This window comes from Labrus bergylta, chromosome 21 (genome assembly GCF_963930695.1).
Source record: "Labrus bergylta chromosome 21, fLabBer1.1, whole genome shotgun sequence".
In the NCBI taxonomy this organism is placed as follows: domain Eukaryota; kingdom Metazoa; phylum Chordata; class Actinopteri; order Labriformes; family Labridae; genus Labrus; species Labrus bergylta.
In genome coordinates this window covers 7,118,445-7,145,289 of record NC_089215.1, presented here as the reverse complement: position 1 = coordinate 7,145,289, position 26,845 = coordinate 7,118,445, and the positions used below count along the sequence as shown (strand labels likewise).

Sequence of the window (26,845 nt, the reverse complement as noted above, 5' to 3'; positions counted from 1 at the left end):
TAAGAAGTGAAAAAAGTATTTTATTGATAATTTACTTTACCACAAGAGATATGCACAACGTTCTCTTTAATCCAGCATCAATTCACTTCCTTTGGCATCTGGCAATAAATAATTATTTACACCATTAAAGGAAAAGCTAATGAAAGTAGCAAGAGGTAACTGTCACTAGAAATGCATTCTTAGAGTCTTAAGAGTCAAATACAGCGAATGAGACAGCAGTCTTTGGCACAGGAAGCTGATACATAAAAACGTACTGATAAGTCTTTGCAGGTTGAAGGCCCGGGTCTTGTGCATAATAATCAATCTTTCTCTTTTAGTTTTGTGAACATTTTCTGACATGTTTAAGGGTCTTAGGTGGGTCTCTTCAGTTGTCTGAGGAAAAGAACACAGAAATTAGGGTCCAAAAATCATCAGAGGATCGTGTTTCATAAGAGGCATGTGGTAGATTTACCCAAGTAGAGTGATGTGCTTCAGTATTTCTTAAACCTCATGCTTCAATTGCAGGTCAGAGGTCAATATATTACACATTTTCTCTAATACCTCTTACATAATTGTTACTCGTGCATGGCTAATAAATGAATGACTGTCCTGATTACAATCAAAGTTTATTGTGAAGAAAAGGCAGTCTAAAGGGAAAGTCCGAGGCACTCTGATGGGATATAAAAATCGTTTATTTTAAACAGGTATGTGTCTACGCATTTCAACGCAACAGAGTCCAAACGCTGAGTCAGTTGAGTAGAAACGCGTAGACACCTATCCCTATTTAATAACATTTTTTATATTGCATCAGAGTGCCTCGGACGTTCAGTTTAGACTGCCCTTTCTTCACAATGAACTTTGTTTGCAATCAGGAGAGTCATTTATTTATTAGCTAAGTTATTACAATGTTTTAACAATACAAAACACATTTGAAAAGCGTTGTCCAGTTGGAAAGTTTCAGAAGTAATTTCCCCTTTAACTTATCTGACTTCAATTACAGTTTGAGGCCCAACAGATTTTAGGACTTTTCTAATATTTCTCTCTATTTCAAAATAAAAGTATGGCTAGAAAAACTTTTGTCTTCTCTCCTTATTCACACCATGTCCTCTCAGATTCTAAATGCATACATTACAGACATTAAATAGAGTCCAAACATATAATCAAATAATATACAATTCAGACAGTTAAAGGAACTGGTTTTATAATGACTTACCTGTTCTGATAACTTTGTACATAGTAAAGAAATCATCCAGCTGTCTAGATTTAGACCATTTACTTACACTGTCCACTAAACTGTACGTTACATGAAGGACATTTACTCGTCATGGAATATATTTACACTGTTAAATAAGCACATGAATCTAAATAAGAGTAATTTGCCACCTCCAATCAGGAGAAACAAGTGGTCTTACCTCTGCACTCGTATCTGAGGTCCGAGAAGAGGACGTGTTCCTGGGAGAAGACGAACAGTCCCAGTCTACCTCCAGCCAGGGTGTGATCGTAAACGGCCCCTGAGTCAGATAAAATGTTCCTGCCCTCGTACACCACCACCCTGCAAAGTGAACACACATTACCAAGCATCAGGGTTTGTCTCATGTTGGTAGTCCAGAGCCCTCAAGGGTTCTGACTCCCACCCTCTGTTGTTTCACCGCATGTCATCTCCCACTCCCTCATACCCTGCATCCAGCTGTAGCCTCTGTCCTGCCCGCTCATTAAAGGTACAGAAAGCCCCTCCCAAAATGCTAGCATCATGAGCCTCGCATTTGCTATGTGTTTACCCAAAGATGCAGACTACATGTAACTGATGGCACCTCATGGAAAAGGTGAAACATCAATAGTGAGTTTACCTCGGTGTTAAAATCAGAGGTGGGATGTAACGAAACACATTTACTCCAGTAATACTTATTTTCCCTTTTTCACAACTTTTCAGATTAACACAAAAACACATTTATCTAATATCGTAGCTTAAAGGTTTCCGTATTCACGTCAATACGCTGCAAGCTATCGTTAGAAACCGTAGTTATGAATGTATTTGCTTAACAAGTCAAACAATGCTTCACAAAAAGACACTCATAGAACATCAGTCTACGTGGAGTGTGGAAACTTCTTATTCACAGGACCATCAGGCCAGTCACAGTTGTTTATCATTATTGTGAGAGTTTAAGCGCTGTTGAGGCATAAATGCAACATCCTGTATCCACTCTTATTATTGAACAAACTGGATGTGCATACAAGTTGCAAGTTTTAGCTACTCTTTCTTGCCTTGTCTAACGTTCTTGTATTGGATTGATGGAAAGCCGAGTGAATTGTATAACTACCCTTGTAGCCTCACACATCACACATCTTATTTTTAGCTCGTTTTTATTTGTCTTATTCTTTCTGATGGGTTACTTTATCTTGTTTTCACTAAGGGCTTTTCTCTTTAGTGTTGAGCACTGTTGTCACTCTACCATGTTTTGTCCTGTGCTGTCGTTTGTGTGCAAAAGGAGGCCGACTCAGTCACTGCAAACCAAATCCACCTACGCGTACCAATGAAGTTACCTTTCCCTTACCCTTTTTTCCTCTGATTTGTTGATAGTTTATCCATTTGTGTCCAAAAGCATTTGGGTCTTTGGACACACAATTTGAATGTACCGAACATTTCTAGGCCAACTGTGTCTTTTTGTTCTTGTACTCATCCGTTCTGTTCGCTGTTTTACTTTTTAAATCTGGCTAAAACTGAGAACATGACGTCAAATGGAGCTATATTAAAAACAGTTCCCGGCGAATGACAAAATATCAATGTGTGTGTGTGTCCTTCACAAACAAAGAGCAGGAGCCTCTTTTCAGTGAGACATTCAATGAGCATACAGTCATCCTACAATCATTCAGCGCACAGAATGCAACACTTGCGTCCTCAAAGATAGATTCTGTGTGAGTGTATTTTCAGAATAACTTGGCCTTGAACATTGCAGTTTTGTCCTTTCATTCTGTAGCTTTAAAACCTAGCTCTTGTACTGATACTTCCCTCTCAATGTGCACATTAAAAGTTACACATTGCCCGGGGCCTGTTTTCAAAAGTCCATTAGTGAGAAGCACAACTAAGTAGAAGTAGATGTGGCAGGTTGAGGAGAACAGGGTACAACACAGAAAGTGAATAACATAGTTGTGATCAAATAACTCGTGGAGATTAATGATAGTCTCCAGCGTGAGGACATCCGAGGGCAACTTTATGTTTAAAAAAAGGAGGAACTGGATGTGATTCGCACAAATTTAAGAAGTGATTCAGCATATTGTTGGGCCAATAAAACCGATATGACCTGAGCTGGCCTGGTACTGACTGAGTCCTAAATGTGTAGTTTTAACGGAGTGGTTCTCAACTGGTGGGTCGTGACCCAAAAGTGGGATCGCAGAGCCGTCTTCAGTGGGTCGTGAATGTGCGTGGAAAAACAATGGTGTGAAAAAGTCTAAGAGGTGATTTTGAAATGTGTGCATTTTGTTTCTTTTTTTTTGCCCTGTCACCTGTCACATATTTCTGTACTGTTTGTACTGTACGGTCCAAACTGCAGCAAATGTCAAGGAACAAATCTGATTAGTTTGTTCAGAAAGCAGTGATTTCTCATTGACGAGTTGGTAGAGTTGGTGTTCCTGAGGCTAGAACCACAGGACCAAGTCCATGTTTTTAGTGTTCTTCCACATTTAGAATAAAACCCATATACTTTAAAAGGTTTAAAAGCATGTCTTACAATTTTAGTGTTTAGAATTTCTCATCTTTTTCCCTTTGCAAACTGTTTTTTTTCTTGGTTAAAGCTACGGTGATAAACCTTTGGTTTCTGCACATTTTGGTGCCCCCTGGTGGATAAAGCGGTACTTCATATCACTTTGCTGATCTTCTCCTGTACATTTGTAAGTAGTTTTTTTTTTTTACACAAATGTATCCCTTATCAAGAATCTTTGCCAGCGAACAAAAGAAAATAAGAAAGAGTTAGTGTGCAGTTTATCATTCTGTCTGACGTCTACCACGAGGTAGCAGTTTCAGACATTGAAAAGAACTGTATAGAAATAGTGTTTCTTCCTGATCATCATCTCATTTGCTTCTTTAGGTCATAATGAGGGATCATTATTCTTTTCAATCTGTTTTGTAACCATTTAAAAAAACTCCTCACAGGAGCTTTAAACATTTGCCTCCCCCTCCTGGCAGAGAGTGTAACTACATAGACATTGTTCCTGTGTTCATCTCTTCACTACTTTGAAGGCTTTTAATCATTTTAATCAGACTGAAAGCGAACACATCCTCATGTGTTATTCATCACTGTTGATCATTTCCATTTTCTTTTTAGCCAAATCCATGGTTATGCTCACTTCCTCTGAATGTCGCCACAGTCTCCAGTAAACTGCAGAGGCAGTTAACTGGATGTCAGTGGCTTACAAAGCATTGTGTGACTGCAAACTAAATGGCATGTGCATTGATGTGAAACCATATTGTTATCCAGCTTTAGAATAACAACATAAAAACCTGCTTTTACATTAGTGATCTCCTGTGAGAATAAAGTCATTTTTTATTGTAAAATAGATCAATAAATATGTTCTGAGTCAAAAGGGGAAAAACAAGATGCAACAAATGCTTTAACTGAAAACATCTACAGGCTCATAGATCAAAAGACTTGTTTGTGATTATCCTTGCCAATAAAAATGACTTGTTTACCAGAGAAACGTTTTCCAGAGAACACAAGGACAAAGAACGTTTTTTTGAGTTGGGTCTCATGTCAGTGTTATTCACCTGATGAAACCAGTCTTGGGTCTGTGGATGAGGTGCATTCGATAAGCTGTGTAGTCCTTCCAGCCTATTTTATTGGGGTCATGCCACAACGTTCTGACCTGAAGCAGAAATAAACAAACACATGTCAGACAAGAGAACAGGTCCAGCCTCTGAGCTTTACTTTGACATTCCTACAACAGAAGGTCTGTTCAAGGTCATTTCTGAAGACAGTTTCAAATTAGAGTGAGCTCTAACAAGCAGAATACAAAGGGGAGACAAAGTTTGCTGATTCATGCCTGGTGCCTGGTGTTTCCGGTGTGCCACAGAGAATTGCGTAGATACTCCCCCGGTCCTGTGGTGGAGTTGACCAGTTTGATGGAGACCCCTGCTGTGCCGAAAGCTTTGAACGGTTTTTTCTCCCAGTACGCCTGAGACACCTGCGCTCCCGGGCAGAAAGAATGTGGAGGTGTTGTTGATGCTTTTAACTAAGACGAGGACTGTTGCAGTGCACATATAGCTTGAAAAAAATCTGGTTCTTTAACACACTTTTCACTTTTTTTGCAAGTGAGAATATAAATAAAAACACTGAAGAGAAGCACAAAGTCGAAGGAGATATTTAAAGGTGAGTAAAGAGAGATTTCAACTTAGATCTAAGGGTTTTTATAATGCAGTTTTGGTTCAGTTCATACCACCATTAGTGGAGCTAAGTTACAATAAGGATTGGTGAGCCAGGGCATTGCAATATTTTACATTCCAATATGATATGGATACACAGATGCACATGATTGATCTGTCATCATAGGGATTGATTGACTCAAACATTCATTTGTTTCTTTGTGTTGGACTGAGTTTACTGGAATGAGAGGATTGTCAGGTTTTATGACAATATTGGCCTTTTATTTGCTGCAATAAGAATAAAGTTGGATAAAAGGAGATATTGATAAAGTTTTTATGGAAATATTTGTCACATTTTCAGCATAAAAGTGGCAAGAAAAGTAATACTAGGTATTTCACCCCTTGTTGAAAGTAGCATTAGCTCATTATAATATGAGTAATGTGGTAATATGGCATCATCTGGTCTGAAGTGATTGTTCCCTCTATTCATAATCGTATCCACAACTCACCTGTTTCCACATGACAACATAGAAGCGCCGGCTGGACTGGTAGGCGAACACGATGCCTGCGTAGTCGTCATCTCGGTTGGTGTTCACATAAAATGTCACACTGAAGTCCACCGAACTGAACTTGTCATATCCTGGCAAAAAGGATTTTTTTTTCTTTTGAGTTCAACAATTTTAGGTTTGTCTCTTGGGTTTTTTTTTTTTGGGGGGAGGTGGGGGGATTAAATCTTACCTAAAGCGATGCCGGGATCAGAGTTGGCTGTCTGAAGCAGCTCAGTGCCTTGGCTGCGGATCACCCAAAGAGGATCAGACTGCGTGGTGCCTTTAGGGTCCAACAACACAACCTGATACTTCCTGAAGTCTGTAGAGCCGATATCCTGGTTCAGTGGACAGGGATCCAACGCATCTGGAATACTGTCATTGTCAAAGTCGTCGAAGCATGCATCCCCGCTACCATCACCTGCAGAAAGAGAGAGAGAGAGATAAAAAGGCAGAGATGCACTCTCTTCCAAATGTGATTTCCTGGATTCCTTTTTGCAAAAGACTCTACTTGGCACGGTAAACGGTTTATGCTGATGTCCAACATTAACATGACCTGGATCACTGCAGACAGACTGGACTGGACCAAAAGGTTTTACAGCATGACTGTTAAACACATTCCTCATAAATGATACAAACGTGTGACAGCAAACGATCCATCATTCATGTCCATCTTGTTCTTGATATTCAAGATATTTGAGAATAAAGACATTGATTTGAAGCACATCGTAGGTGTAAGTGACACTTCTTTCTGCTAACATTATCTTGAAAAACTTAAAACAACGCTGACCGTCAGAGTCCAGCTGGTCCTTGTTGGGCACCAGTCTGCAGTTGTCTCGATCGTCGGGGATACCGTCATTATCGTCATCGTGGTCACAGGCGTCTCCCTTCCCATCGTTGTCATGGTCGGCCTGGTTACTGTTGGCGATGTAAGGGCAGTTATCTAGAGAGTTCTGGAGTCCGTCCTCATCGATGTCCTCGTTGTTGTCGCACATGTCGCCCACCAGGTCGCTGTCCGAATCACGCTGCAAAGAAAACAACACATGCACACTTTATTCACATTCTCTGTATCACTGATTTTAAAGAAAGACGTTAAATAAGTCTCAAGCGCCTCCCTTTGTACAAAAGTGAAGACAAAAGGATCCCTGTTACGGGTGTTGACATATTGCACAGGTGACATCATTAACAGCCAGAGTTACTCAGTGCACTTTTGTCGCCCTGCCCCTTCTACAAACCAAATAACACATTTAACTCACTGATAAAACATCTAAGATCTCTCACGTCGGGAAACTCTTTAACATGACAGATGCTTGTGGCGGTGTGAAGCAAACCCCACACGGTCATAGAAAGTTAAATGATCTGTGTTGGTTAATTTTCCTCTCGCTGTTCCCCTTTTCTCCTCTGCTCACCTGGTGCTGAAAGCACTACAGGAGCTGCATTTGTCAACAGAGCTGTCAATCATGGTCTTTAGTTGTCATGCACATGCTCCCTTTAAAAGACTGAGTGACATCACATGCAGTTGAGTTACAAGTTGACTACAACTTGGAAATCTATCAGCACTATAAGAACTAACTTAAAGACAGAAACCTGACATGTTTTATTTTTCTAGTTTGACCCATGTCCCATCTGTTAAAATGGAGAAGGTGGCGCTTAAGTCCTATAACTGCAGCCGGTCAGTAGGGGGAGCTCCAAATGTTTAGGCCTCACTCTTGTGGAGCTGTCATGTTGCCTGTCTTTTTATTCAGTGTATGCTTTGTATAATCAGTAAAGTTAGACACAAGTTTTTGCACTTAGGTTTATCATAAGTGAAATACACTTCCAAGACTTTCCTGTAATATTTCCTTGTTTAATAGCCAGTCATAAAATTAAAGCCCATACCAGATGTTCTTTGAGGCACAGTGTCTAATCCAAGTTGTTATCTTAGGACGTTTCTAAGTGGACAGATGTCTGTTTAAATGATTTGTGTGTGTGTTTTTTTTTTTTTTTTTTTTTTAATTGACCTGCAGTGGGTTGTGTAGAAGGGGACAGTTGTCACACTGGTCTCCAACTCCATCCAGGTCTGTGTCCCTCTGGTCAGTGTTGTAGACTAAAGGGCAGTTGTCACGGTCATTCAGAACATCTGGAGAAACAAGGAGAAAAATACAGACCCAGCAGATAAATTACATTTTATTGACCTTGTACAGTTTTATTACGCACTAAAATCAAGACATGCAAAGGAACATAAATCAAGACAATATTTGGTTAAATGCATTTAAATCCATATTTCATTCTGTGCTCATTACTTCTGGATTTCTATTTCCTTTCACAGAAAATTAATTCAGTTATTTTGTCTTCCCCTAACGATCTGTGTAAAATCTATGATATATCTCATGAGACTCCTCCTGAAAAATACACCGTTGGATGTTTAAATAGATTTAGCCATCTTCTTAGTCATTTAATTTAAAGTTATAAGAAGAGTAGACAGTAACAGGGGTTAAGCATCAGGCCACCTGAAATTTAAAATATCCTGGAAACTGTCCCACAGCCTAAAATATTTTCACTTTGATGGAAATGTGTTCCTCTATCTTTTCCCCCTGCCATTAAAAAGTCAAATAGACATTTACTCCAGCATTGTCTGTTTTGTTTCTCCCAGGTACATGTAAAAAAAAATAAAGGTTAGATGATTTCAAACTTTGGTTCATCTCAACTTAAAGTTGAAGCTCCTATAAGGAGTTTTTAACTGTCAATATTAATGAAATTAACACTGATACCTCTACATGACCTACCGAAGCAAACAAGACAATAAGCAGCATGGTTGATTATTTCTATTCAGTTTTTTCATTATGCCTTTAACCTTGGCTGTGGGGTAGGTGTCAGACGATGTAAACAATAGCACACTGCTGAGTCAGCCTTTTGTTTTTCACTCCACGGCAAAGATTTAAAGACGATTTGAAACAAAGAAGGACGAGATTTTTGAGGAGACAAAACTCTTTTTTACACATGTATAGGAACAGATCAGCAGGAGATAAGAGGTACCACATTGTCATCTGGGACATTATTTTTGGTTTATTGAACATAATGAGATCCTTAGACTCTCTCTGAATACTGAATTTATGGGATATTAGAACAGACTGCTATAATCAGATAAGTAACTGCATATTTTTGTTCCTGTTCAGTGAGTAGCTCCCACCGTCTCCATCAATGTCGATGCTGCAGGCGTCTCCCTCTCCGTTCCCATCAGTGTCTGTCTGCAGTGGGTTGCTTTCAAACGGGCAGTTATCACAGCGATCCCCAACCCCGTCTCTGTCAGAGTCAAACTGCCGAGGGTTGTACACCAGCGGGCAGTTGTCCTATCACAGACACACATTTGTGCAACCATACACATACTGAGAATTTGTAATTTTTTTTGCCTGTTTGAGCGATTTTATCTCTTTTTTTTGAGCGACAGTCTCACCCTTTCATCGGTGATGTCATCATTGTCATCATCAGGATCACAGGCGTCTCCCTGTCCGTCCTGGTCCAGGTCCTCCTGTCCAGAGTTTGGTAGCATTGGACAGTTATCCTGGAACCAATCACAACCAACTTTAGTCAAGTCACACTAAACCACAAAACTTACAGCCAACCACATTTTTCACAATTGTACCTTTTCGCAGTGATACGTTGCGTTCTGTTTGCAGGTCAATCTCTTGTTGGGCCAACCATCCAGATCAGAGTCTTCCCCACACAGAAAGCCGTCGCCTGCAAACCCGACAGCGCACACACACTTGTACAAAACCTCAGATGCCAGGCCCAGGTACAAACAGTCTGCAAACCTGTGGCAGGTGTGTGTGTTGTCTTTGCAAGGATTGTATGGTTCACACACCTACAGAGAGAACACCGAAGAGATTTATGACTTTAGTTCAGAGAAAAGAAAAGTAGTCGAGACACAAAAAAAAGAAAAGTTTATCATGGAGGGGAAACACACACCTGCTTGATTTTCTGGGCTTCCTGCAGTCCCAGGCCGTACGGCTGGGAGCCTTTATAACGAGGAGGACAGGGCAGACAGTAGAACCCAGGATCTGTGTTTACACACTGTGTGACACACACATCCTCCACCTCACACTGCAGCAATAGAATAGAAAGCCATGTTAAGTATATCTAGCACTAGCATAAGAAAAAGACGTTGACAGGCGGTGTTTATGAGCTGGAACCCTTGGCCTGGATCACACTACTGTACGTAACATTTACTTCTTTCTAGAGGGACGCAATGTCAGATAAAGCTGACCAATCACAGCTTTCTTTCACAGCCTCCATGAAGTGCTAAAGTCATCAGGAGGATTAGGGGAAAACTTTGTGGATCTGGAAGTTCCCACCAAACCTGAGATTTATCGTGCATGTCATAGATGTTGTGGGAAAAAGGCAGAGACGGTAAATTTGAGAGTTTACATGCACACAAGCTTCTTTGCGAGGCTGTATTTTAGTACGAGGGTTTTTCTCACGCTTACAATGGCAAAGCTTACATGCTGATAATTAGCAGCTTTAATGTTTACACTTCCATGTTAGCTCAATGTGTTTGCGTACTGAGATTTACTGATTGTCAGCAAACACAAAGTTCAGCTGAGGTTGATGGCAAAATCATTTGTTTGGAAGGTAATGGGTACTAAAGCAGAGTGAAAGACAAAATAAAACTTTGACTTGGTGATAGAATTCATCTGGAGGGAAACATAAATGGGTGTACAAAGATTCATTCCATTGTATCCAGTCGATGTGAGACGTTTAACTCCAAACCTCAACATCAACCTGCTCTTTGCATTAGAAGAACCGTTTGGGAGCCATCAACTTTACAAGGATACATGGTCTGGGAACCTTGAATACCTGTACTAAATTTAATGCCAATCCATCAGTCATATGTTAACAAATGTTACATGTAACATGTCGTTTATGTAGAAGCCAAAGATCCTTGGTCGCACAGTTCAGATCTGGTTTTCTCCCTCTGGCCATTGGAGTCGGTCGATTTAAAAATATTCTTAAAGAATGTGTGATTCCCATTTTCTTTTGCATTGTACAAAATATGATGACTTGTTATTGAGCTATTGTTCCATAATGTTGCTCTTCAAAAAAAAAGAAATAATGGGGTGTACAGATGTGCAACAACTGGAATGGCTGTTTAAGATTAATGTATTTAAGCTTGCTAATGTTGTCTCAAAAACTCGGAAAACAGATATAAAAAGATATTTTGTCTTGCTTTTGCTTTGTCTTTTTGTTCCATGACATTGAGACTCTGCACTCTTATCCTGGAACGTGTAAATTCATGGTGTCCTGTAAGCCCATGCTTACATATAAATGTAATTACAACACAGTAATGAAATAAAAACCTGAAAGGGATAATTCATGCATTTTCCAAGCTTTTTCTGTCACCAAAGTGGTGGTGTTACCTCGCAGTCTAAGTACTGAGCAGGAGCAGCTGACTTCAGATACAATTGCATGCCCGCATTACCTCATCCTCATCTTCACAGTGGGTGCCATTTCCCTGTAAACCCAGCGGACAGTGTCCACATTCCCACGATCCATCGCTATGTGATGAACACTTCACCCCCGGAAAACATGGATTCGACAGCAAACATAAATCTAAAAAAAAACAAAAAAAAAAAACATTAAAATGAGTCACATTGCAAAGTAATCCAAATAGGGGTTAAAGGTGCTCTGATTATCTCAGGAATTTGAGATATGAATCATTTGTCTTTTCTCTCCTCGGACTGAATAATTAGATAAAAGCAGCATAAGGGCTGCAGGATAATCTTTTTTTAATCCATTATTGTATGAAAATATGTTGCACCAGTTAAAAAGCAATTCTGTTTTTTCTTGCATGTGACTCTACTTAAAGAATGATGTATGCAAACTCTATTAAGTTGTACCTCTAGCCTGAAGTTTGTGGACATGGATTAGGTTTACCTATAGGACAGGACTGTTTGTTACATGCTTCATAGTCTGTGGCGTCTCCGGCACAGGGTTTCCCTCCGTTCTGAGGGGCCGGGTTTAAACACTCCCTCTGGCGACTTTTAAGGCCACCTCCACATGTTGCTGAGCAGAGTGACCATCCACTCCAGCCGGTCCAACCTCCAGCGACTGAAGGTGAAAATATCATTCCAAAAAGTTGATGTCTACAGTGAAGCGAGTTTGTGCATTTCTATTTAAAAAAAAAAGAAACTCACCGGGGCAGAGTGTGTTGTTGCAGGATTGTGTCTCCCTGGCGCTGCCCGTGCACCCTCTGCCCCCCTTCTGTGGTGGAGGGCTGTTGCAGAGGCGAACCCGTGTGATGTTTCCGTCTCCACATGTGGTCGTGCACGCAGACCAAGGAGACCAAAGTCCCCAGTTCCCATCAGCACGACCTTCGACATGACACAAACACAGAAAAGTTTGTAAAAAAAAAAAAAAAGTCTCTTTTTTTGTGTCGTAGCTAGGAGAGGTCTTCAACACAGACCACCGCCAAAGCTCCACACTGTGTATACATCCCCAAAGCTACCACATGTTTCCAATTATGATCATAATCTTCAGAATCCATTACTCTGAAGTTCCATATTTTTTGCTCATTGAGGAATGTTCGATTGTTCCCTTTGAGCGGCTGTGCTAAATCAATCACTAGAATAAATTAAACCATGACATCAGGCGTGCCGATTGATTTCCCTCTTACCCTTGCGGTCACACTTCGTCAACATGCAGCTGCGGGTTTGGACCGACGGGCCGGAGCAGGACGGCACGATGCTGTTGCAGGATCGGCCTCTTTGCTGACCTCCTCGTCCGCAGGTGACGGAGCAGTGCGTCCATTCAGACCACGGAGACCAGCCAGTTTCATTATCTTTACACACAACGGAGACACACACGGTCAGCACAACTTTGTCATACTTGCTTTATATAATGTCGAGGATAGTATTACGTTGCAGGAACTCACTGAGACACACTGGACAGCACTCTCCTTCATTAAAAGAGGGATTGATACAGGAAACAGGAGGGCATGACATCAGCTGGCACACCGCCTTCCCTCCCTACACAAGATGGAGAAACAAAACAAGAAACTAGAACAAACATTATTCAACATACGTCACGTTGGGCCAGATGTTTTGCCCGTCCTTGCAGATGATTTTTTTTGCTGTCATGACTCATTGTAAGTTTGGCTGTTCCTTCAATCCAAACTTTGACTAAAACTAATTATGTTTCATAAAGAGAAACAGACGCAGAGAGGAGGACGAAGCAAGCATGAAATATGGACTGGAAAAACGGCAGCAGAGGAATTAAATGAAACCACACTGGGTTTAAGTCAAACTTTAGCATCTCCCCAACTGTTTAATAAATTACAATGAAATTGTTTCACGTTTTGGAAAATGTGCTTATTTGATTTCTTGCCAAGAGTGAGAGGAGATCAATCCCACTCTTAAGTCTGAAAGTGGAATTGATTTTTTTTTTTTTTTTTAATCTAACTACCGGCATGAAAGGGAATAAGCGAATTTTCCAAACTGTTGAACCCTTCCTGTAAGGTGACGCTACAATAGAGGAGGAAGATTTGTGAATTTATTTTATTTCCTGGATTGAAAAAGAATATTTGCAAAAGAAAATGTAAGGTTACACGTGTCATCAACAGAGTCAACTCCCAAGTAATCAAAGTCTTGCAGAAGTCAGATACAAGTCAAGAGAGGAAATGTTTTTTAATTATAAAAAAAGAGAGAGACTTGAATCTGGAGTTAAACTTTAAACAGAACCGGAATTGAGAGATGCCTTGGACAAAAAAAACAAACTGTTCTGCACTGCAAATAAAACAGAAAGATTCAGGAATATAAAGTCAGGGTGTACCTTTTTATCAAGATGATTATTTTAACTCTGTTCTCTGTGCCTCAGAGACTTGATAGGCAACCCCCTGCCTTGAATATTTTAGATTTCATTTGCATCAGGTTGGTGAAACACTGACCTGGCAGGTACAGAAGGTGCAGCTGTCCACCTCCCAGTCATCCCCATGGTCGTACACCCGCCCGTCCTGGACGCACCACACCTCCTCAGCTCTGTCTACATCAGGGTCATAACCATCGAGGTTCCCTCCTCCATAGTCATTGCCGCGGCCGTCACCGTGCCAATCACCTCGGCCGCTGCTTCTACGACTGCTTCCACTGCTGTTGCTCCGGCTGCTGCTATTGCTGCTCAGCTCAGCCAAAGAAAGACGCATCTCTTCATTCTCTTTTGACTGAGAATACAAAAATCACACACAAACGGTAAAATCCTCATCAGAAAAACTACAACACATGTTGATTTGTATCTATTCCCCTCCATTGTACACAGAGACCTTTTGAATTTGACTTGAATGGTGCTTGAGTTAATTCACTGGCAACATTTTAACACTGGTGGTTTTTCTGTTTATGTTTCCCCCCCCCAAATTACCAAGACATCCACCACAAACCACGGAGCTTCCCGCCAGAAAGTTATTATGCCACTTGTTCAATTTTCCCTGGAAGAAGACAGACTTCATAATGAAATCTCCCCCAGCAAATACAGTGTGAAGTTTTGATTTAGCCGGCATTCACATTAACTGGCTCTATTTGTCGAAAACCATAACACCAAAACTATTTTTGTAGTGTTTTATTGCTGTAGAAATGTTAAACTATAAAATGCCTTTTTTAGTTTCTTTTAATAAGGGACAAGGGATCGGACATATTTTCTACGTCAGAACTTTAAAGTGATGAATTTAAATGTGCAAACAGGGCATCTTTAAACAAGAAAATAGGACTAGCTTTTTGTTTAAATATATATAATGTTGTCATTTACTTATATTTTTAATTCACTTGACCCCTCCCTTTACAAATTTCTGATTATTAGCATTTTATTTTATACCTTCAGTTTATCCATAATTAAACAGCTGGATTTAAGTTGTTTAAGAGCCTTATAAGACCTCTTACTCACTGATTAAAAAGGTCTGAAATATCACTTTCTTTTACATTTTTGAAACACTCCTTTAAAAGGTTATTACATGTTTTTTCTAATAATGTCTATTTGATGTTAAGTTCAATTCCTTCTTATTGAAATAAAAGCAGCATCAGAAAGTTACATACAAAAGAAAAACAATTGCAAACATGCAGATCATACATGTGACTACTTACTACTCTGTCCAGGTCTTCCAGCAGGTTGCTGGTTACAATCCTCAGGCCTTGGATTTCAGTGAGCAAACCCACCAGCTCATCACACGGATGACGACAGATTTGTGACGACACATTTTCCACCTTTACACCACCCACACCTGTAGAGAAGGCACACGTGTGTCATCAGTGCCAGATTGTAGATCTGCATTAATAAATAATTTAATAAGATTATGAAGAATCTGGCTTTGCACATGCATTTTAATGCAGATATTCTGAGTGTCTCTTTGAGGATGTTTGGTACCTGCACGCACAGCTGCTGCATGGAGGAATATCAGAATCAGGGGGAAACCTCTCAGCGGACTCATTCCTGTTCACACATTAATCACATATGCATTCACCATGAAGTATAGCTGCTATACTGCAACACCAGCACACAACACAAGCAGGGCTGCAGCAGAGGAGATAAAAGAAGAAGAAGATGAAGAGGGAATTAACCTTGCATACCTGCGTGCTCCTCGCTGCTCTGCTTTTCTCAGCAATTAAAAATCCCGGCAGGAAGGATGGTCCCTGCTGCAGCTCCACAGAGGCTGTGATGGAATCTCTACCTCTTTTTCACTCTCCCTTGTTTCCTTGTCTCCTTGTGTCCTTCCCACCTTGGAATCTGGCCCGTCACAGCTTTCAGAAATTAGTTTTAAAATGTGTCAAAAATAAAAAAAGGGAAAGGTTGGTAAGAGTAGAGAACATGCAGACAGCTCTGCAGAAAGTCCTAATGTGGTTATGTATTTCTCTGAGTGTGTGTGTGTGTGTGTGTGTGTGTGTGTGTGTGTGTGCGCCTGTGTGTGTGTGTGTGTGTGTGAGGCAGGAGCGGGGGCCATATTTTAACCGTCTGTCTGGCGATGAGCTGGGCTGCATATCTCCCAGCAAGAAACCCAGCTGGATAGAAGGATCTGTGTGTGTGTGTGTGTGTGTGTGTGTGTGTGTGTGTGTGTGTGTGTGTGTGTGTGAGACATGTCGTTCATACTTGTCACTCAACAAACTCAAACACACACAAAAAATATACACACACACGCACACACACATATAGATTGGCTGTCCGAGTTTCCAAAAATATTTGGAGCGGGAAAACTGGCAACCCAATTAATCCCTGGTGAATATGAGAGGCTTGATGTGTGTGTTCATGTGTGTTTCTTAAGATTCTTCTGTCTTGACGTCTGCACATTCTGAGGTAAAGATGAGTAAAATAGTGAAATATAAAAACCTCTTCCAATGGGACCATTATCTCTCTATCCTTCTTTCCCCCTCTCTCTCTCTCTCCCTTTATTTCTCTCTTTTCTCTGTTTGGTCGTCTCCCCGCCGAGTCAAAGAGGCATCATCATCCTCCTGAATCATATTTTCCGTCTGTAGCCTCCACTTGTGGAATAATGAATTTCACAGATGTGTGCGACTGTGCCCATACAAACACAGACTTTCGCACAAACACATCAACAAATTCCCCAGTTCCAGAGAGCAGAAAAAAAAACCTCACAACGAGGAACAAACCGGGACAGACCCGATGTTTCTTTTTGGATGTGGGTCATTGGTAGAGACAGTGAAAACAGGTGCTGCCTGTCACTTCTCTGAGAAGCCACAAAAAGTAATAAAATCTAAGGGGGTATAAAAGAAAAAAGGACCTTGGGAAAAAGTTATGGTGCGCTAAGTAAAAGGCACATTCAGTTCTGGGAGCCTGAAGTCAGTTCTTTTGTCTATAGAGAGAAAATTGTTTTAAAGACAGCACATGGCTCAGGTTGCGATGAGCAGCAGACAGACCTGCAAAAGCAACAGGAACACCACCAGTGAGATTGAAGCCAGGTTGAGAAACAGGGCACTTTATGCAATCAGACAGCTTAAGAAAAAAGGTTGATGTAGGGCTGCAGCAAATGGCCCATCTCTCTAAATGTAACCAGACCAGTGAACTCAAAGGGGCTTTCTGCATTATGCGCTAAGCCATGATGACTGTGAGACCTGACTGCTGTTATGAACTGCAGACAGACCCTCCTGTGATAACAGCTCTAAGTATGTAGTGGTCAGAGAATTACACGGTCAGAGAATTACACCGGCTAAAAGTAAAGGGATTTACATGGAAGGGGGCACATAATGCAAGAGTGCACGGAGGAGGTCAGGGGGAAATGGTTTCAGTTTTAAGTCACCTTATAAGACTTACTTTCACCTCCGAGCCCCTGTGAGATGATATTGTAGTTTTTATATTCTTTTATTTCTTCAAAAAATATGTTTTTCTAATAGGCCTATATGCCTAAACTGTAAAGATAGCCTATATTTGTCATAAAAAAAAACCTGATTATTTTATGACTTGCCTCTTTTAATTTGCTGCCTCTGTAAAGAACTTTGTAACTGAAATTAAAATCAGAGTTATTCTTATATAGATAGATAGATAGATAGATAGATAGATAGATAGATAGATAGATAGATAGATAGATAGACAGATAGATAGATAGATAGATATGCTGACTCACAACATTCACCCCACACACCGAGTACATATCGTTCCCGACAGTCACTGTGGGTCAGTAGAACAGAGGGTAATTAATCCAGTTAGGCTATTAGAAAATCCTATTATATGGCAGATTAGGTAGCAACACGCACTTATACAGCCTCTGGGACTTGTAGTCCATCATGACTCTCCTCCCAGCCAAGGGTTCTTCCTAGCAAGCAACACCTGTATCGATTAGCCTACCTAGCAGCACCTGTACATTGAAGTCTTCACATCGCCCGAAATAAAACTCTATAGCTAGAGAGGAAAAACAATTTGCAAGCATGTGTTTAACATAAATGTATCCAAAGATTTGATAGTTTAACATTCTCTCAACAACAAAAAAGGAATGAAAAAAAAGATAGGTTGAAAATAAGAAGAATATCCTCTTTAAGCTGACAAAATTATTCATTTTAATTGTTTAAGTTTTTGTAAGTAAGAGTTTTAAAATTCACTTTTACCCTGTAAATTTGGGGTGCCACGCTTGCAATAGCTTTAATGGAAATTTGTAGCCTTGGCTAATTGTAATGTTGAAAATGAATAGTGATTTTTTTATTTTTTTATTTAATTAATTTTCAGCATATAGGGTAATAGTGAGTTCTTACACAAAATATATTTCTCATATTTGGCACCAAGAATTGTTTAAATGTTTGCTGCAAGTGGGTATCTGTGACGTAAGAGGTGAGAGTTGACGCAGCACCTGACGCTGCAGGTCAGAGTGCCTGCTGTACCTGCCCGCCGGTTGCTCGGGGCTTTACAAAGGCTTAATTATCGTGACACACTTTCCCCAGTGATCGCCTGTCTTCCGCTCGGCTCCTGAACACTGCGGATTATGTGCACTAACTTCAGCCCTGCACTTCCAAGAAGACACTTGGTTTATTAGAGGGACGTTTTTTCTGCTCCTTTTTTTGTTTTTACGCGCGCACAACAGGCAGAGAAGTGTCCAGGTATGGTTGTGGAGGGGGACACCGCTGGGTTCACCCCCCAAAAGGAGATCGTGTATAACGGCTTGCTGCCGTACTCGGACCGGTTGGAGCGGGAGGCCACGGAGCTGCTGGCGGAAATCAAAGCGAACCTGTCCAGAGCTGTCCTCCTCAGGGAGCTTTGGCCCGGGGTTGCTTTCTGGTCCAGGAAACTCTTCTCGTAAGTGTTTTAGCAAGGTTAACTAAATTAAATCCAGAATTAGTCCTAGGATGGCAATGTATATTTTATTCTATAGCCTAATGCAAGCTGTCCCCAAAAAAACCCAACCCTGAATTTACTAAAGTATCAATGAGTTTATTTGGCACAGAAACACCAAAAACATTATAACTAAGGTTCATTTAAGGGCCCTTATAGTCAAAGTAATGCTATATTCAATGATGGTGTGTAGTGAATCATTAAAAATGGCCACATCTGCTATACATTTAAACTTTAAACCTGAAATATTCAATATCAAGGAATAAATGTGGAATAAAGAAATATAAATAGCCTATCTGTTAAAGGAGTATTTAATGATAGACCATGTGGTGTTTTTTGTCTGGACTTACAGACAAGTGCTGTCTGCCTTCACAGAGAGAAGAGATTTACCCCTTAACTGTAAATAAAACTGACTTTTAAATCACTTTTTCTTGTTGGCATCAACTCCGAGTAGGAGGTGAGTTAAGGTCTTACATTGAGGAAGTGGGCCACTGAAGCTGCATATTTTCAGACTCTGGTTGAGGATGTGGGTCAGCTAGAGGAAGCAGGTAGGGATCTGCTGTACACTTCTCTTGTCACCACGAGATGATCCATTTAAATACCGGTACTAAAAATACCTCCAGTTACATTGACTAAAAGATGGTATTAAGTATGCACAGTGAATGCACAGATCCATAACAATAATTTATAAACCCTTGCCAGAAACTCCTTCTAAACGGTAGCCTACACAGAAATTAGGCTGCGTTTGCTTTTATGAACACCTCTAGGGTTCGGAAAAGATAATAGCCTAGGTGCATATTCATTAGTAAATGGCAAACTGAAAGTGCTGTGTTAGCAGAAAGTGAAATGTTGGTCAAAGTGTCATCATTTGGTGTTTTCCATTCTCCCTTTTTGAAACTGTATTTCTTTTATCTGAAGTGTAGACAATGAAAACAAGTATAAACACAAAACAAGGCAGTTTTATGGTTAAAAATAAAGTTTCTTTGACCCTTATTGGCTAACAAAGGACATAATGGAAGCCAATAAGGGTCAAAGAAACTTAGTTTTTAACCATAAAACGGCCTTGTTTTGTGGATCATTTGCTAATTGAGGTTAGTAAACAACCCTGCTGCAAAAAGTGCCATCTCATTTTAAGCTAACTAAAATATAAGCGATCATGCTTTCCCTTTTTATTTATTTATTTTTTTCGTTAAAAATAATTAAAACAGATTCATGCTTAAGTTATTGTAAAATAACAGCCCGGAAATTAAAAACATTAGGAAGAGCCGCTAGCAGAGAGTGTACGCTAATGTTAGTTAAAGCTCAACATTTAAACAGTCATTGTTTTCCTATCACAAATGTTATGGCTGTATATATATTTTTTAAATAACTTGCTGTAAAAAATTGTATCTTAACTTTAAAATTGGGGTTCTTTGGAGCACAGCTTGTTTTTGATTTATGGTGGAGTATGCACGTGTTAAAAATAATTATAGTATGTATTTTGTCCAATGCTGGTAAAGGAGGGATACTCACAACCAGCAAATACTCATGTCTATTTATTAGAATCTGTATTATTAAGGTGAAAATGAACCCTGAACATCTTGAGTCACCACCCCTTATTCCTCAACTTCAGGTTTCTGCAGCTTTACGGACGAAGATTCAGCAAAGAGGACCACATCCTCTTCATCAAGCTGCTGTACGAGTTGGTCACGCTGCCGGACCTGGAGCCTCACATGATGCAGAGCTACGCAAAGCTGCTCATTCAGCTTCTCAAGTGGGTGTGACAAAAAAAAAAAAAAAAAACGCACAAATACACAAAATGCTTACACAAATATATCTGAGTCTCTCAGTCACAAAGGCAGGGTAGGAAGCTTGGAGAACCGCTACACCTTCACATTAATAAAATAAATCAGGTTGAAGGGTTTCAGGCCTCCCTGTGGATCGCAGGGCAGACCCAGAGCATGAGGGAGTTGCATTTTCCATCTGGCCTGGGAAAACCTCGGGATCCCCCTAGGAGGAGCTGGAGCACGTGGCTGGGGAGAAACATGTCTGTGCTGCCCTCCCCTTGATATTGAGATGGGTTATACAACTCAGTACAGCACAGTGAAATAACTGTATGACTAATAAATTATGAAAGAAATACTTTAATCTTTTTTTTTTGCCATGAGAGCTCTTGACGTCAGAAAGCTGGACTTCACAGCATCAGCATCTCGCGTACTTTGGTATCCTTTAATGAGATCAGAGAGCAGCCTGGTTGGTAAACAGTGTGTGCCGCAGGTGGGATAATGATGGGAATGCTTGTGACGTGTTGGAGTGGATTTTTCACTTACCTCGCTGGCTCTTCGAACGCTGCTATTTTAACAACCCGTGGTCTCGAGAAAGTGATTCAGAAAGCACTCAGAGAGCAAACACTGTACGTCCAAGACACTGCACAATCCTCTGAAATAGATGTTCAGTTGAAGCTGTATGAGCTATCTCCAAGAAAAAGTACAAACTGTTTTAAAATACCAACCCGCTCTTCAATATAGAAGTCTACTTAACGGTACTAACGTCACATGTACTTCTTTCATAAGGTCTAGGTATTCTTGAATATTTAGTATTAGATCTGTGTTGATTTAGTTTAAATGAAATGGCAGTCCAAATACTAAATATACATATCTAAAGGAATATCAAAAATGTTATAATATGGGGCGCTAGAAGCGTAGTGGTTGGTGCATGCGCCCTTTGTATGGAGGCTGTAGTCCTCAAAGCGGGCAGCCCCGGGTTCGAATACGACCTCTGGCTTCTTTCCTGCATGTAATTCCCACTCTCTCTCTCTCTCTCTCTCTCTCTCTCTCTCTCTCTCTCTCTCTCTCTCTCTCTCTCTCTCCCTAATTTCTGACTCTTTCCACTCTCCTTACTCTAACTAAAGGCAGAAATAAAGCCCCAAAATAAACCTTTAAAAGATGTCTGATATACAAAAGAAAGAGTGTCCTGTCAGTGGAAAAGTAAACCTTTGGATTTACATAATAAATGATCCTGCTTAACTTTTGTATCTAGCGACGGGGAGGCTAATTATAAGTCTAGAAAATCGGTCTTTGACTTAAGATGTACACAGCCTTGGATTCAGGGGCTCCAGTCACAACATAGCAGACAAACACTTCATATGAAGGATAATGAGGTTTGTTGGCCTAACACTAAACACTACTAACATAAATGACTCTTTAAGACTTGACCTATGTCATCATTTCTTTGCTCCTTTTGTTCCTCAAATCACCTCTTCCAAACTCGAGTGTCTGCGCGATAGTCTCCAAGAAGCCCTCATTCATCACTTCCATTTGTCTCTAGTTGTTTCCATGATTTCCACATCCATCACAAAACGGGACCTTAAGTTACATGTCATTTATCTGAGTGTTTTCCATGAGATGAAAAGAGAAAGATCTGGGCTAACCGTATATGAAGTGCCAGGTTTTCACAGCTCAGAGATTAATTTGATACTCAACGTCACGCATCAGGTCTCAATAGGCTTTTTGTTTTTAAAGTCTTGCCTCGCATTTCACCGTCATTTCCCTGATTGACTCTTCTTCTCTTCATTTTTCAAATTTCCCCATTGAGACTCAGTTCCACTGATGAATGATCGGGGGGGAGGGAGACAGGAGACGAGAGGAATCTGAGGATGGGGAAATTGTGCTATTGCTCACTGCTGGGACTCTTTTACAACTCTTTTTTTGTTGGGTTTATTTTTCAAAAATTGGGAATTTAGAAAAAAAGACGGAGACAAGGCAGAAGACGGAAGTAATAGAGTGCAATGAAAGCAGCAACGTCAAAGTACCTCGGGAGGGGGGGAGGTTAAAGCTTTAAAGCACTCATCAGTGGCAATCCAGGAACTGCAGACTAATAGCTCAACAGGGTGTTTGAAAAATCAAAAATCATAGTAAAATAAAACTTCAGTGCTGTTTTGCTAACACATAAACATTTGTATTGGCATAAAGACTTTAATTCATTCCTCTCTATGGAGCAACAATGAAGCCAGGGAAGTGTGTTTGAGGAGCTTGATAGTTTAGAGCAAATACTAATGATTTCTAAAAAAAAAAAAACAAACATTCATCCTGGGTAGGCCTGTATGGGGGTTATTAAATGTACAAAGCAAGCACAATTAATTGAAAAACTAGACAACAACCACAAACAATCAGGATCCAAACAAAAAAAATAGTTGATTTCAGGTGTAGCTTACATAACTCCAGCAGCTTCATGTATTTCATTTTCTACGTCATCTCTCCAGGTGTTGAATTAATTCAGTTGAATGCTATAAGTTTTGCTATATTTTCCATAACCAGCTGATTAGAAACATGATTGTAGCTTGCTTGAGATGAAAACTTCATCATGAAGCAGATTCATTTCAAATTACTGAAAAATGAAAACAGCGACACACAACTCCTGCTAGCTAGCTAGCTAGCACTGCTAGCTGTGGCTAACATTGACCTGAGGAGCACCAGCACTCAGCAGTAGTAGCGTACTTTTAGCTAACGTGCTAACTAACAACAACAATGCAAGCCGGTCAGAGAGAACCCCTTCTTTATTCCCCTCATGGTTCTCAATAGCCTCTTTTTGTGGCATTACATTGTCCTCCACAATGTAAGCACGCTAACGGCTGTAATATTTATTTATTATGTAACATTTATTAACTACAGACGTCATTTACTTGTTTTCAAAATAATGTGTTCCATAATCAACACAAACATATTGCATTACAGTGAATAGATTCAACACTTGAAACTGCTCAGTTATCAACATGCAATCAGACTTGACACGAACCGACCAATCACATCACACACACAGCAAATTAGACGGTCATCATTTTTGTGTTTGCAAGAACGTCATTATGGGCTCCAGATAACGGGTCCTCCCACTCCCGCTCAAAATTTGGTTTGTGTTGTGAACATTTTACACCAGCTGAGTCTACACCTACAAATTACCATCACCTGCAGCTGTCCTCCTCTTTATGCTGTATTGAACCAAGAATTACAGTGACGTGTTTGCATGCAAGTCAGAGGTCTGGCAGACATCATGTTGAGCACAGCTCCTCGACGTACTGATTCATTTTCCCACAATTACTGACTTTATCAGACACCCTGTGGTTTCTCACTCCAACCCAACATTAGCACTGTCACCTTGCCTTGACTTAGGTTTTTATTTTGAGAGGTTCACACCTGACACACACTCAATATTTGACTCCTTTTTTTTTGTAAATAGGAAGAAGGAACTGCTGTCAAGGGAAGACATTCAATTGCAATGGCGACCGCTCTATGATCTGTACGAGAGGGTCGTCTACTCCAAGACTGAGCACCTCGGACTCGTCTGGTTCCCCAAGTATGTTTTACATTTACTTGTACTTTTTAAATATCTGTGTAGTTCTTGACAGTTTCAATGGTTCAATACCCCCTTTTGGGATTTATTAACATTTTTTTTTAGTTCAAATCATATCTGTAATATGAGAAGTTGGACATTTTGAAATGTTCTAAAATGAGACAAATGCAAGCAGCTAACTAACTTAACTTAGCCATAGACAGGGAACAGGCTTTCCTCGCCTGGCTCTTTGACCCTTTGGTGTCCTTTACTGTAATGAGATAAGAGAGAGGAGCCCTTTTGGGTAAAGTGACTGTGCCAAAAGTGGTTTACTGATGGCAAGACAGTGAAGACACATGACCTTTTCAGGGAGATTTTTCACTTACCTCTGTGCCCTGTGGAAGGCTGCCATGTTGTAAACAACCTGCAACTGTGAGAACGGGATTCAGAAAGCGATAGACAGATAGATAGATAGTAGACATTCCTTCCATAATGATTTTTAATGAATTATTTCTAAATACAAAGTACAAAATGGGTTTGTCTGGCCCACTGAAGTTTTGATAGATCAGTTTTAGCCTGGATGGATGGCTAATACAGGATTGTTTTCTGTGTTGAAGTTGCAGCTTAGTCTGAGTGTTTGTCGACACTCTAGCCCTTTTTTACATTGCAAGTCAAAAGCACCATAACACTTAGGGCTGGGCAATATATCAAGATGCATCCATAGATTTTCGAACGAGGTATAGGCTAAGACAGCGACATGAAGTCGCTGAAGTTTGTTGGGTTGAAAATCGTTCAACAGTTCACCCGTTTCTCCTCTCACTGTCTGTCCTTCTTCACTCTGCCCCGCCTCTCTCCCTCTCTGAACAAAACTCAAAAACCATCTGCATGATAACAAAAACAGCTGTGTGTATTCTTTTATGCAGGAAAGGTACATTTTGTATTTAATTTAAGGAACATTTTTAATACAATGTTATTATTCTTTATCTCACAAATGGGTAGTTTATTTAGTCATTTTTATCTACGCATGGCTGTTAATAAAAGGGCCTGTGTGATATTTGGCATTTTACCCATATGGATTTGACTTGGAACTGAATTTGTTTTTTTTAAATATCTGTACTGAAAAAAATATTGAGATATATATATTTTTTGGTCTATATCGCCCAGCCCAGCTAACACAGACAAAATTTTAAATGTGGAGTCAGTAGAAATGTTTCCTGCAGCTCATAAAAACAACATCCCCCGTCCTCCTGGGCTCATCACACCCGGAAGAACACTCACTGCAGGACTTAAACCTGCACATTAACTGCTTTTACCTACACTGGAAACTAGCCAAGAATATTACATTTACTTTGACAGGAAAAGCCGATAATTTATCACGCTAGCACAAGCTAACTGCTGGTGTTTGGCACCAGCCTGTCCAACAGAAAGCAGACCACCTCCACGTCCACGGTGGAGAGCCAATTGAAGGTTCACCCTCGTGTCAGAATGAGCTTTATGCACTTGGCGTTTCGCCTCGCTATGACTATATTTTCTTTTCCTTGCTGCTACGGCGTCTTTCATATTTGTCAGTTTGAAGCGCTTCCAATCGCTGGATTGTATCCACTCCAAACTCACCTGTGCGATGTCATTGGCTGGAGGATAGACATCAGCTCCCCCCACCCAGAAACGCCTCGAGTCAACCAAAACAACATGGACTATCAAAATCCAGGCAGAGGACTGAGTCTCTGCAGACACAATCACCACATAAGTGATGATTGAGCAGCATTACTGTTGCATAAGTCTGGATTGATTTCTTAGGAAAAATAATGAAATGATTTGTAAATGTAGTGAGTTTTTTATGGATGGTAAACTAACTTTGATAGTCTTGATTACATTTTTAAACCATGAGGGTTTTATTAGCGATCATTTTCCCAGAGCACAAGAAAGCTATTTAATGTGTGTGATGTTATCCCAAAGTCTGTGGGCCAAGAAGGCCAACCAGTCTCCTTTTCGTTCTCCTTTTTTGTAATCACTCTGTTTTTTGTCTCTCGGTTTTTAGGACTGTTGGTGCTACACGCCTCGCTATTTTAAAACGTTACCTTGGGCTCTGAACATTTCAGTTGGCACTTTTTTCTTACCTGTATATTGACTCAAAGAGTTATCTCAAATTTTAAGCAAACAATAGATTAATGGAGACAATAATTACACTTTGCAGCCTGTTTTTTTGTTTATTACTGAAGCATCTCACAAAATGCTTAAAGTATAATCCATTTTCCAGCTCTCACACACCTCGTGTCTGTGCTTGTTTGCAGCTCAGTGGACCACATTCTGAAGGCTTTGATCAAAAGCTGCAGACTGTAAGTCTCATCCTCTGTGATCATGCCATTTATGTGCTGGATAATGTATTGCTTTGATCTTCAGTTGTGTACAGTAGATCTGTGTGTGTATTTGTTTATCCAGCTTGTCTTTATCTCTTTGGGCTCATGCCTGTCCTGTGTGTGTGTGTGTGTCTGAATTTCCCAGGTATTTCCCGGTGTCATCCACCCAGGAGATGCTGGATGAGTGGCGCCCCCTGTTGTGTGTGTTTGACGTGGCCATGCAGAAGGCCATCAGCAACATGGAGCTCTTCCTGCCCACCATCATGCCCCCACAGGAGCACGGCCAGGGCTTCCAGTAAGTGACTGAGGCGGCTCTGTTCAGAAATTAGATTAAACGGCAAGCGCAGCTATACTCAGCCAGAGCAAACATCAAGGGTCTCTAAAGTTTTAGGAAGAGAACTCTGTTTATTTACAGAACAATCAGGGCCAGCAGCAAAAGGTTAAACGTGTTGCGTTTTTTTAGTCATGTTTGGTTCTGTGATGGAAACGTAACCTTCAGTGTGTCGTTAAATCATGTATTTTTC

General features: G+C 40.4%; 2 protein-coding genes across 3 annotated transcripts in view; one reads left to right on the top strand and one right to left on the bottom strand.

Moving 5' to 3' along the window:
* On the bottom strand, positions 1-15,746 carry LOC109992209 (thrombospondin-2-like). Of its 2 annotated transcripts, none has more exons than XM_065949442.1 (21): positions 15,450-15,746; positions 15,256-15,321; positions 14,976-15,112; positions 13,796-14,065; positions 12,785-12,878; positions 12,527-12,691; positions 12,048-12,224; positions 11,788-11,961; positions 11,333-11,463; positions 9,823-9,957; positions 9,500-9,718; positions 9,311-9,418; positions 9,047-9,206; positions 7,878-7,996; positions 6,668-6,902; positions 6,071-6,298; positions 5,842-5,972; positions 5,014-5,154; positions 4,739-4,836; positions 1,392-1,531; positions 1-372 (listed from the first exon to the last, which is right to left on the bottom strand). In XM_065949442.1, the coding sequence occupies exons 1-21, from the start codon at positions 15,454-15,456 to the stop codon at positions 365-367; spliced, it is 2,943 nt and encodes a 980-aa protein (XP_065805514.1). In that variant the 5' UTR covers positions 15,457-15,746; the 3' UTR covers positions 1-364. The 2 variants fall into 2 exon arrangements, with proteins under 2 accessions (XP_065805514.1, XP_020500392.2); XM_020644736.3 differs by having other exon boundaries at positions 15,459-15,746.
* A 2,574-nt stretch (positions 15,747-18,320) lies between these two features.
* The window catches only part of psme4b (proteasome activator subunit 4b), a 40,264-nt gene continuing 31,739 nt past the window's right edge, over positions 18,321-26,845 (top strand). The window contains exons 1-5 of the mRNA XM_029279490.2: positions 18,321-18,624; positions 20,273-20,413; positions 23,872-23,988; positions 26,256-26,300; positions 26,467-26,616. Coding sequence (XP_029135323.2) covers positions 18,431-18,624; positions 20,273-20,413; positions 23,872-23,988; positions 26,256-26,300; positions 26,467-26,616 — 647 coding nt within the window. The 5' untranslated portion in view covers positions 18,321-18,430. The remainder of the gene's footprint in view (positions 18,625-20,272; positions 20,414-23,871; positions 23,989-26,255; positions 26,301-26,466; positions 26,617-26,845) is intronic.

Bases quoted from the DNA above. Each gene is read 5' to 3' on its own strand.
- LOC109992209 (XM_065949442.1), bottom strand. The intron at 11,962-12,047 runs GTGAGTTTCTTT...TTTCACCTTCAG, and splicing joins CAACAACACACTCTGCCCCG to TCGCTGGAGGTTGGACCGGC. The intron at 5,973-6,070 runs GTAAGATTTAAT...CCTTTTTGCCAG, and splicing joins TGATCCCGGCATCGCTTTAG to GATATGACAAGTTCAGTTCG.